Source organism: Morone saxatilis, unplaced genomic scaffold, assembly GCF_004916995.1.
Source record: "Morone saxatilis isolate NCDOM2014 unplaced genomic scaffold, NCSU_SB_2.0 Contig18, whole genome shotgun sequence".
NCBI classification, from domain to species: Eukaryota; Metazoa; Chordata; class Actinopteri; family Moronidae; genus Morone; species Morone saxatilis.
The window spans coordinates 2,067,247-2,080,351 of NW_023339740.1; the positions used below are offsets into that span (position 1 = coordinate 2,067,247).

At 38.3% G+C, this 13,105-nt stretch overlaps 1 protein-coding gene across 1 annotated transcript in view; it reads left to right on the forward strand.

Moving 5' to 3' along the window:
* Positions 1–13,105, forward strand: part of LOC118327731 (copine-8-like) — a 45,127-nt gene that overhangs the window by 18,675 nt on the left and 13,347 nt on the right. The window contains exon 3 of the mRNA XM_035661161.1: positions 9,746–9,792. Within this exon, the coding sequence (XP_035517054.1) occupies positions 9,746–9,792 (47 nt within the window). The remainder of the gene's footprint in view (positions 1–9,745; positions 9,793–13,105) is intronic.

A 13,105-nucleotide genomic window follows, 5' to 3' on the forward strand; every position in this document is an offset into this window, starting at 1 on the left:
CTATTAAGAACCACAGCTCATTTGGCTTCCTTGTACAGTTAGTGTCAGCATTATAACACAAACTGGTAGTCTATTATCTTGCTTACGATTCACCTTCTACACAATATTCCAATAGTCACTCTTTTATCTATCTTTCTGTCCTGCTGTTTTAGTTGGAACAATATGTGGAATCTCCCAGCAATCAAAGCTTCCCTCGTGTCCTGGCGCTGAGATCCAGCAATGTCTCTCAGCATTTGTGGATATTACTGTCAGGCCTCTCAGAGCAACTTTGGGCAGTTGAGGTCTTCAGCCATTTTATTTCTTGAATATCAACTACCAAGCAGTGTGTTCCGATGGAGTTTTTCTGAATGTGTGCAATTTAAGATTAATCCAACAGTCAAATTTTAAACTTGCCTGCATATTGCATAACGTTAATTGTTAAGCGATAATAACAACAACTGTTTTGAAACTTGAAGCCTATCCATCGTTATTAAATTGTCATGTTTAAGAGTTGTTAATTTTTTAAAAATTTACTGATATTTATGTGTAATATTAATAATATTTATTATAATAAAATTTAATATTAATAGATTTATTTTCTGATCAAGGCATGGCACTGAGGACTGATAACTACATACAGTTGAAAAAAATATTAGATTTATTTTCATGCATTATTTATTCTATGTCAAACTAGCGATGCCATACCGCAGAGGTTTAGACTATATTGACATTGATTTTTCATGAGGTTGAAATAACATAATTCATCGCCGGTTTTAGCTGACTGGTGTATTGCTTTTATTGTACTCAGGCTGGAACAATTCGTTTAATATTAAACCATAGTAGTACGTTTTTATTCAAAAAAAATTACATTATACAAATAGCCTAAATAAAGTTTAAAGTTATTATTAATAGAGTAAATTGAGCAAACTTTAACATTGAGACTACTTAACACCGGCAACGCTGAGGCGAAGGGAGGTGAGCATCTCATGAACATAGGCAGACTGGCTTTTCGGGAGGGCCTAAGATCGGCTAAAACCGATCGTTTCAGACAGAGGCTGAAAAGAGGTGCTCAGCTATAGGCAGTATGAGAAAAATAATGTGTTTTTTGAACATTAAAACATCTAAACCTATTGTAGTAGAGCCACAAAATACAATTATGAACCTGAAAAGGGGCATAATATGACTCCTTTGAAATATGGACCTAGTAATGGTGCTAGATGAAAAGTCAGGATATCACCAATATTCTTAGATTTAATTGTGAAGGTGACACAACACAAACCTCTCTACCAATTCCTTTTCAATCCATCCAGTAGTAACTGTGAACTTCAGGGGATCACCAAAGTCATCAGTATTCATCCTCTGGTACATGTCTGTATTAAATATCACTGCAGTCTAATAGTTAATCTAATAGTTGTTGTGATGTTTCAGTCTGGCATTGTCGTCCTTATAGAGTGGTCACTATCTGTGCATTGTTTATATTTTAATTATCAAGTGGTCAACTTTAAGCACAAATGTATGTAACAATATATACTGAAAATAGACATTTAATTAAATAATTTACAAAAACAAACCTTCAGATTATGATAAAATGCAGGCATCTCTGTATTAGGCCCCTTCCTATATCTTGCTTTAGTGGTAGCTAAGAATTGCCAAACATATTACCAGTTGCTAAAATAACCACAAGCTAATTGCAATATGTTAAATCTGACAGTCTATGCAGATGGGTGAAACTTTTCCCTGTTGGTTATCCAACTTTACATGCAGGTTTTAAAATATATTTTATTTTTTGAAAACTGGCTAAAAATTCAAGGTGTGATCATCCAGTAAGCCTGATTAGCTTAGACAGTTGGTGTCTATCTGAAAACACCTGATTTAGTTAACTGGGTGTGCAGGAAGAGATAACAATGCTGGGAGTCCCCCGGGAGCTGAGTTACAGTAAGAACCACTGATTTAAGTGGCCACAGTTATGGTTTAACACCTACAACCTCAAACTGTTGGACATAACACTTCCAAAATAAAGCAAACATTTAGACTTTTGTTTGCAGCTTTTAAAACCAACTGAGATCTGTTTGATGTAACATCTCACAAGATTTCACACTTCTGAAAGCTGAGAAGTGTGGTGTGTCTGTGCATCCTTACAGTACTTTAATCTCACAGCCCCGTAACAAACTCTCACAAGTATATCTTTGTGATAGAATCCTAATTATCTACCGTCAGTCTGTAGGTCTGGATCTGGTCCATGGGCTCCAGATAAGAGACAGTGCATCTTGCATAACAATCAGTCATTATTATTGCAAAGCCAAGAAACTCAAGTAAAATGTTGCTTCATACACAATAAAGAAAAAAGGCAAATGTCAACTGTGATCAGCTGTTTCCAAACATTTATCACAGTGGTTTCAGAGGGTTTTATGGAGTTAAAGTCAGTGACAGGCAGGCAGGAAGGAGATTTTCTACTGTGGCTATCAGGCAGGATTAAGGATATCTTATAATGTGCTGATGTTCATTCATGGAACCATTAAATGAAAGATTCCAACAATTATCTGGTTCACGTGTTGCCTCTTAACTCAGTTTTAGGATTAAAATCATCTTTATGCATCCTTTTAGAGGTGTTATTACTTTACAAAGGTATACCACCCCCAGACAAAAAACATGGAAGATTATAACCATATTCTATATTAAATAATCAGCTATAAAATAAGAATGTTAAATAGTATGTGAAATGAAAGATCAGGAAGACAAGACAAGATTTTGGATAGAACTAGGAAACAAAATAATATCCAAATTGCAGAAGCTGCAGTTATTTGATGAAGGTAAAATGTGTGACAGACAGCATTATAATGAAGTACTGTAGTGCTGCTGAGATGCCCTGGCCTATAGTAATATGTTACTGGGTTTAGCTACAGTTTGGTTCGGACAGTAGGCTAAAGAAATCCGATTTCACAGTCAGCCAGCAGGCCAGGTGTCCTTTATTGACACGTCCCATAGATTAGTCTTTCTTCCGGGGCTGGGCGGAGGTGGAGAACCATGATGGAGGGTAATGATTGTGTCAGAGGGGTCCTGAACTTCAAACCCTTCCTCCCCACCGGGGCTAAAGAGGGAAGCTGGACTCGCCGTGGCCATGATGCCCCCTCAGCTCTTTCATGTCCCTGGTCAGAGTCCTCAGTGTGACCCAGGCGCCCGGCCGTGACAGGACGGGGTCGATACATTCTGATAATGTCACCCAACATTGACAGCTACTGATAAATGACTGAACCCAGTCACCAGATCCTGTAGAAACTGATGCTGTCAATAAATGGTAACGTTCTGTACCGATTCCTCCCAGAATGACTGACTAATAACTGACTTCATGTTAGAGGTCACATTCTGTTTGATTGGGGGAAAATGGACATTGGACACAGAGTTTAAAGTAAGTTCTATAAGCAATGGGCATGCATTATAAATATGTAGGACCCATTAGCAGCAGATGCACCCTATACACAGTAGCATCAGATACACATGAAATGTTTAATGTCATGTAATTAATTATACAGTTGGCCCATGAATTGTTCAGTATCTCTCCATTATAGTGTTAATTTTGTAATGCTAATTAGCATGCACTCATAATTTGTGCCAATAATAGTAAGTGTTGATTTTGGTAGTCGTATTGATGTTGGAAATGCATGCATAATGCAGCCTAATATTAAACAAGGATTTATGTGTAATAGGGTTTAATAGTCAGGTTTGGTCGATTTATGGTTGCACTTTGTACCTCTGTCATGAGCTGACCTGGTATTTGTGTACATTTTTCCTTTTGTTTTCTTTAAAGGTTATTAATCCAACTAAACTCTACCAAAAACATTAGGACCCAATAGAAACTTTTTTGTGTTATCCTTGACATTTTCAGTATTCGACGCAGTATGTGACCTGTGTATATATAGTATATTTTATATGTCAAATAAATCAAAGCAAAATAGGGCTGAACAATATGGTAAAAACATCATATTGCGCTTATTTTGACAGATACCGCAATATGATTCACGATTAGTGGAAAAGATTGTTTTTGCTTGTAAAATCATGGTGATGTGACATTTGTTGGGGTCTGTACCAGACAAATATGTTTTCTTACAACAAGAACAAGATTTTACCTTTATCAAATGCAGCTTCTGCGAAAAGTGGAGCAGATTGAAAATAAAGCAGGAAAGAGAAGCGAGTTGTCCTGCGAGTCCTTTGAAGTTAACCAGGCTGCCTTCAAATTTGGTCAGGAGCTGAACCTTGTAATACTTAATAAGCACTTTAGAATAATATCCACCTTGAACTGTCTGATATCACTTCCATAAGGCTGTTCTCAGCAGACAGATCACAGCCAGTGAACTAGATTGCATCAAACCGCTTGTTTAACATCTGTCACATTTAATCATTCATTCACACTCTTTTACGAGTAGCCTTATAAACTTAAAAACTTGCGTTTATGCTACCAATCATTAAGTAAGTTGTAATTAAAGACATTTAATTGTAGAGGAAAAGGTAATTCCCCTAACTCAATGTAGCACATTTGCTGAACATAATTTCATTAGAAGTTGCCATAACTCAAAAAGACTGATGCAAACTGTCATTTTTTTGTGTTAATCCAAAACATTTGTTTTTAGAGTGCACACAGCACAAATGGTTTGGAATGGTTGAATACCGGGAATTCCGTTTTCTGGGATTAAAGCCAAAATAACAACCCCTCCCAAATGGAAAATGGCTAACATGATGTCAGACTGAATAATGAAGTAAAATTGCAATGTCAGGCTAGCTCTCTTTGGCTTTGTATTTAAATCAGCTTGACTGGCAGCTTTATATTGGAAGTCTGTATTCACTCTCTCTAGTTTAATAAAGGTCACAACCAAGTTCACATTACCTCTTATTTCCAAGTGGGCCGAGTTGCACTTTCCCTCCTTTATAGACATGGAAGAAGAAATGATGACTGTTGCATACACATCCTGTTTAATAGTGACCCAGAGGATACCCTGATGGTTAAGCAGGCCCCTCTTTCTCTGAGAAAAGCTTTGTCCTAAACTGTCCGTGCAGTGAGTGTGGATGCCTGTGTTTACAGTCTCTGCTGGCTGAGTGCAGCTGGGCCTCCATCTCTCTGGAAATGCCTGTGAGATTAGATTTCTGATTCCAGCTATCATCCGCTCATATCCTTTAGGCGGGCAGTGCTGACCAGGCAGAGCTCCCTGTTGATGGGTTCCTACTCACATCGATAATCCATCACACAAATCTTTGCTTCCACGATAAAAAGTCCCAAACCACCGTCAATTGACTGTTGCTTTGAAGTTTAGCACAGAAATATAGTATCTCAGCTTTTAAGAATTATCCTCCATGAGTTTGGTTTCTGCATTCAAATTGGTGCTATTAGATTTTTTTTAATAACCATTACATTTATTTCCTTCACTTGGCACTTGCTGGTCTTTTCTCTCCTCAAATTAAATGACCTTTCTGGCCTTTTATGTGAAAGTAACTGAATCTAATTGAACGCAAAAAAGCAGAGAAGAATTCCAGCCTTTGGAGTATGAAACAGTCTCTAAGGGCAGTCCAGCCTGTCCTACTTTTGCATATTTAAAAGTACAATTAGCAACCTCAAGCAACCGAAATGCACAAACAAAACTAGTTGCATTAAGCCACTTTGCCACCTTTTTATTTTCACTTTTCCATCTTTCTCCAAATTTCAAATGTTAGACAAGTTACAATTAACTAAAGCTTCAGTGTGTAACATTCAGGGAGGATCTAAGAGAGAAGGATTGTATTATTGTTTATTGTTGTGTCTCAGTCCCAGGGCATAAAATACACTGCTGGGACGCTGTGAGACTCAACAATCAACTATCCTTCTTGTCTCTGATTGGTTGTTTTCATTCAGGCCTGGTGGATTCTTAAAAAAATTGCCATTAGGAGCACTAGGAGAGCCAGAAGAACCTGATTGTTTCACAGATTATCTGTCTCATGTACTTTGTGTCAGGATATAAGAATGAAGTTTCAGCAAAGTAGGCAAAAAGTTAGTTTTATAAAAGTTACCTACTGCAGCCTTAATTAAGATATTACTAAAAATGTGCTCTACTAAACAGAGATAATCTTTATTAAGAATTCTGTCCATCCATTTTTATACCCTCTGATTCTCTTGAACAGCCATGACTACAGAGAGGCCTGATGTCACTTTATATAATATCCTCAAACTTCCCACAGTGCATGGGGGAACATGTAACATTCATTGACAACATACATCACACACACTCTCTCACACACACACACACACACACACACACACACACACACACAATGTAAATGTTTCAGGAGTGCTCTCCTCCATCAAGTAAAGAACATACACTGTGCATGTAATTGTGATCATGATAGATGGATGATTCTTCATGTCACACACACACACACACAGAGCACACACACACGGACAACACCACAACCGACACATACACCACACACACACACACACACACAGCCTGGTCAGTGCCCATAAATGCTTCACTCACTCTCTTTCTACCAAATGGAATCAGTTAGCCAACCGTCCCGAAACCCTCGTCGTCTTGCCTCTTTCTCTCTTTCTCTCTGTTTCGGTATTTATTAATTTAGCTTAACCCTGTTTTTTCCTGGAAAAGAAGTGAGTGGAAAAGTTCTTAATTTGAAGAGGAGAGCAGAGAGAATTGTGGTGTTTGGGTCCCTGCGGTGGCTGGGTCATCATGGTCAATTGACCTTCTGTCCTGCTGATGCAGAAACAGGCATTCTCTGCACTGCCTGCCTTTACCATGTTCTGCTTTGATGGGGAGGAAGAGAAGAGAGGGGAGAATTAGAAGAGAAGAGAAGAGAGGGGTAAAGAGGAGGAAAAGGAGGAGAGGGGAATAGAAGAGAGAAGAAAGGGAGTGAAAGGAGAGGAGGAGAAGGAGGAAAGGGGAAAAGATAGTAAAGGAGGAGTAGAGAGGAGGAGAAAAAGTAAGGGGGGAGTGGAAGGAGAGGAGAGAAGGAGGAGAAGGATGAGAGGAAGAGAAGAGGGGGAGGCGAGGAGAAAAGAGGAAGAGAAGAGAGGGGAAAAGAGGTGTGATGCAGGATAGACATATCAGGTGAGGAGAGGAGAATAGGAGGAGGAGAGGAGTGGAGCAATGAATGGAGGGAGATGAGACAAGGGCAGATAAAGGAGGAGGAGGAAAGGTAGGCTAAAGAGGATGAAAAGGAGTAGAATGCAAGGAGTGGTGGAAGAGTAGGAGAGGAGAACAGGTGGAGGATAGTGGACAGAAGGAGAGAGCCACTGTATGCCTTTTTCTGTCAGTCTCGTTTGATCTGTTTTCAGACAGATCTGATCGATTCCCACTGTACAGACTGCACCATATTCCCACTGTTCTCCTTCCTAAAACTAAGTTTAGACCAGGAGCAGTAGGAGGGTGGCAACAGGAGGAGGAAGAGGAGCAGTTTTTAATGGAAGTGATGCACTGCTTTTAACCTTGAAGCCTGAAGAGTCCCTGAGTGTTTGGAATGCCAACTGAGCTGTCAGCTCAAACACAACGGCCAGCGCGATGCTGAAAGCTCCTTCACTGCGTGCGTGTGTGTGTGTGTGTGTGTGCTGTATGGTCCCCACATGCTGCTCCTGCATGCTTTATAACCTCTCTTCCTTGTTTTGTGTAATTTAGTCGTATGGTGCTAAGAACTGTTTGTGTATAGACCTGCAGTTGTTGTCTTAGTACTTGTACTTTGTGCAATGACAATAAAGTTGAATCTAATCTTAAAACTGCCTAAAAAAATCATCAGTCAGTGTGTATTTTCTAATTACTGAAATTTCTGTTTCAGTAAGTTCATATACTCTATACTGCTGTTTCCTATATCTCCCTCTTTTTGTCAGCTGCTCCTGTCAGGGTTTGCCACAGCAGATCATTTGCTTCAATCTCTTTCTATCCCCTGTGTCCTCCTCTGTCGCGCCTGCATGTCCTCCCTCGCCTCATCTATAAACCTCCTCTTCGGCCTTCTTCTTTCCTGGCATCTTCTGCATCCTCCTCCCAATATACTCTTCTCTCCTCCGCACACGTCCAATCTCTCCTCCCTCGCTTTGTCTTTGAACTGTCTAACTTGGGCTGTCCCTCTAATGTACTCACTTCTAATCCTGTCTGTCCTCCCAACGAAGGTCTTCAACTCTGCCTCCTCTGGCTTCACCTCCTGTCTTTTTATCAGTGCTACTGCCAAGATTGTTGGTCGCACTACCATCTTGTAAACCTTCCCTTTCACTCTTGCTGGTACCCTTCTGTCACAAATCACTCCTGACACTCCTCTCCACCCATCTATCTTGCCTGCATTCTTCACCTCTCTTATGCACTCCTTTTTACTTTGACCCCAAGTATTTAAACACCTCTACTAGTGCTGTGCACTATACAGTATTTTAAAGCCGGGCTCAGACTACAGGCGTTTTGGGCCAGTATACCATAGATTCACCCCGAGAAATCTGGTCTGTGAATGTGAGTGATCATTCTCCTGAACTGCTCGCAAATCATAACCATACACAGACTACTGAATTGGACCAAAAAAACACAACCCTAACTAATTCTTTTGGTGTTTTTTATCCTTTTTAACACAAACATTTTCTGTGCTGTTTTATAGGTGTTAAGCTTGCTATGTGGCCACAGTCTGGACGCTTTATTGGAGGGGATGGGTTGGTGGCGAAAGCTGCCACTGTATACATCACCTGTGTCCAGATCAGCCAACAGTGAAATTCAACTGCAATAGCCGGGTTTTAACCAGTTTAATATTACTAAGCCTATTCATGTAGAATTCAAATACCTTGCACTAGTTACTCTTTATAATCTTTCTATAAACTCAACTATACTCTAGTTGCCATACATATTGTAGAAAGTCAGGGTTTCAAAATTGTCGGTGAACAAAAAAAACAAAAAGGTTTGGCAGTATGTCAGTTGAATTGCAATGCCCATGGTAACACAAATAAGTTCATAAAAGTAAAAATGTAAAATGCATCAATTACATGAGGTGACCAACCAGAGTGTTTAGAAGAGCAAGCTTTTACGAAGTCGTTGTGTCATACTTTACTGTAGAAACTAATGAAGGCAAATGCAGAAAGTTCCAGAAAGCCTGATTTTGTTGTTTGCAGCTACTAAAAATCTGCTTTGCAAATGATTTGTGAGGAAGGAAATACATTCAACACTAAACTTTAACAGGGCACTCTTAAGGTTTTGTAATGGTTTCACTCACTGTCAAGTCCACACGAGTCCACAATTTTCTTCATATAGACAATTTTGTTTTTAATAAATGTGTCACATTCCTGCAACAAAGCACTGGAAGGGATGTATTATCTGTTTTGTAGCTACATCTTTGATGCCGGTTCTCCATAGTTTTTCAATACCTCAGGCATTCAATAACTTAATTTAATTATTATTTAAATAGTTTTTTCCCTTACTGTACCTTACTATTGTTTGCAGCAACACAATTTCCCTGTACGCACAATCAAACTTTAATCTTTTGTTTTTACAACTCTCATTCATATCCCATGGATACAGAATCGTATGTCTCCTACAGAATATAATTGTGCATTTTTTCAATATTTATGCTTTTATGAATTGTTTATTATATAGCTACTCTACCTTTAATGTAGGTACTAGTCATTTTTAATATTCTAAGAAAACTGCAAGAGGAGCAGGTGATCATCAAAGGAAGGCCAGGCAATTTAGTTATCAGCATTTATGAAGTGTGATTGCCTTGAAAGTGCAGAAGTAATTCTAAAACATATATTTGTTTCTCTTCTCAGTGGTGGTGTTGTACGTGCAAGGCCTGGGGACCAAGGAGTGGAGAGAGGTAGGTGAAACTGTGGTTTTGTTTTTGCAGATGCATGATGCAGAACTCATGAAAGATCAGAAAGTTTGTTTTGCTGAAAGTTCAGTTGGCAACTGACAAAAAGTAAAGTGGTCCTGACAGTTTCCCATAGATGGACTTGCTATCTTTCAAAAAACAGTGAGTACAATCACCTCTTTTTCACAGCAGTGGTCTGCAGCAGAGGTGGCAAAAGTACACACAATATTTACTCAAGTAAAAGTACACATACTCTAGTAAAGGTAAAAGTACTGATTCAACTTCCTTACTCAAGTAAAAGTGCAGTGTACTAAAAGTACAGCCTCTGTCATGTATTTAAAGTATAAAAGTAAAAAGTACTCTCTTAGTTTCTGTGAGGGACATTTCTACCAGCTGTTTCTCCCCCCAAAAATTTTGATGTTGCGCATTTCCCATAATTTGAGACCATCATCATTACAATATTTATTAAAAATCCACACAGAGGTTGTAGTTTTTCACATTGTATATATATAAATTAACTGGAGTAGAATATATTTATATATTTAATATAACTAAATATTGGTTTGAGCAGCTACAGTAAAGGTTACGAAAGCAAAGTCCCTATATATACTCAATATCTCACTGTAAAATCTATAATGTCAGTAAATATTTATCTATATGTCAGTATCAGTCCTTCCTGCTGTCCTTTCAGATTCGTAGCAACCAAACTCCCTGTAGTGGTTATAATGAGGATATGAAGAAAAAGGTTTTAGGCTACAACAATACCTGCCATCAGAACTGTTCATAAACAATAAACAAAGGAGCTAATTAGGCAGGTAAGAAAATATTGATACACTTGAGTATCGCAATAAATATTTGTGGCAGTAGTTTATTTTGTGTTGTGTTTAAACCCCCAGTCTCTAGACAGCAAATGTTACAGGGATTCTGATAAATGAAAATGCATATTTCACTATTTGGATTGCATAAGAAATTAGCTTTTTACTCAGATGTTATGCATATTGTGGTTATCTAGTTTTCCTTTGATTAGATTCAAAATTGCAATATATCGCCTTGCTTATAGTATTGCAATATATCACAATATTTGTAACCCTTGTATGTGTATTGTATCACTAGATTCTTGCCAATACACAATATCAAAATGATCACTTACATATTACAGTATGAACGAAGTAATACACTTGGCTCTTTTGAGAAATGTTTTTTGTGTTTTATTTTATGATTGATTTTAAATTCACAAACTGTTCTTTTAAATGCTTTTGGAGTTTTACTGAGTGTGTGTTGGACAGCAGAAGCAGCAGGAAGATTCTGAAGGCACTGATGAAATGAAACACAGGCACTTAACAAAATTGCAAAAAAAAAAAAATCTTAGGAAACAAAGCCAAGGTTGAAAATAGCAGCAATCCTTTAAAAAGCATTTGTCATTCTCAGCACATTTATAACAACCCCAAATGTAAAAAATGTCCTGTGCTCTCCTCCAGTAAGGTCAGGACTAAAGAGAGTCTAGGCAGGCATGGGGCAAGATGTCCTATGACGGTCAAACTGATCAGAGTGTTTTATGGCAAACAGAAGGTAATAAAAACTAAGCCCTTCTGTGAAGGCTGAGCAGCCAAATATAGGAATTCATAAATTGGAAAATCTTGCGAGATGCTTTGGGAGGTTAGCCCTGGAACACTGTGGTTGTGTAAACATATAGAAAACCTTATATCTCTCCCTCTCCTCTCTGCCTCAGTGTCTCTCACTCTCTGTTTTGCAGTAATTTGTGCTTTGTGCTATCAAAGAAAATCAGCCTCACCTCAGTGGGGATCCAAACACATACACATAGATCTCAGTGAGCCTCAATCAGTCTCACAGGGAGATGACAATTTCAGCAGAGCTGTATACACTCACACACATATACACACACATACACACACACACACACACTATAAAGCGGTGGTCGATTCCCCCATAGAGCAGTATGGATCAGTTTGCAGTTTGCATGTCACTGTGATCTCAGCTATCTGATCCTGACCAGCAGCCAGCGTCACAAATGAACACGGACATTGAGTTGTTTTAAACATGTTGAAGGCCGATTATTCTGCGGCTTCCTGCAGCAGAAGAGAACGAGACAGATAGAGAATGATTTGCTATTTGTCTGAGCTTGAATTTATGTTTTAAAGTATCTGCTTTCGGAAAAATCAGACAAATGTGCAAGATGTACACACACACATGTGCACACAGAACAGAATAATTTGTGAAAAACATAATTTTAATGATGTTATTTTGATCAGACCTTTGTGTCACATGACTTGTGTTGTAGTCAGAGGAAATATTTTTAATCACCAAAATGTTCAGATTTGAATAGGAGATGGAGCTGTCTGTGATAATTGGCTGATACTAATTAGCCCTGTGCTGATGATGAGTCAGTATTGGTAATTAACCAATTATAACTACTTTTGTTGAGTGAATGATTCTCAAAAACATAGATAAATGTTCTGGTTGCATAAACTCAGATTGTAAGCATTCTGTATGATGGTTCTTTATACTATGACAGTTTTGCTTACAGTATCACAATATATCGCAATATATTGGATCGTAACCCCTGTATCATGATACATATTGTATCACCAGATTCGTGCTAATACACAGTCCTAATGATAACCCCTAATATGAACACAGCTGATCAAAGACACGCCGATAGGGGCTCTTTTGTTCACTGTGTTTTTTATTTGGGTTACTGTTAATCTTAAAGTTTATAATTATGAAGGAGTATGGTCTAGACCTGCTGTACATGAAAAGTGCCCTTTTCTGTCATAAAATTGAATTGAATCGTGTTTCCAAAAATAACAAAAGCATGTTTTTTTGATGGAACATAAAATTGTTATGTTCACTTCTTACAAGGCAAAGCCTTTGTTTAACGATTGACAAGTAATGACAGAGAAAACCAATTTCCTTTGAGTGTTTATCTTTATTATCTTTCATGCTCACTCTCTTCTTACAAATAATATATAATAAATGCCAAAATAAAGTATATATTGGCAGATGAATCAGTCATTGTAAAAATAAATCTTGAAATCTGAACAAAAACATTTAAACATCCATCCACCCATTCATACATGGCTGCCTATCCTGTGTAGGGTCATGTAGTAATTTGAAGATAAAGAAAGGCTACGTCATGTTAAAAGCAGGATGTAGTGTCATGAATGCAAAGTAATATACACCAATCAGCCAAAATTATGACCCCCTGGGCACCCTGGTGGTCATAATGTTCTGCAGCCCCATACCAACAAACTGTGATGCACTGTGTGTTCTGACACCTTTCTATCAGAACCAGCATTAA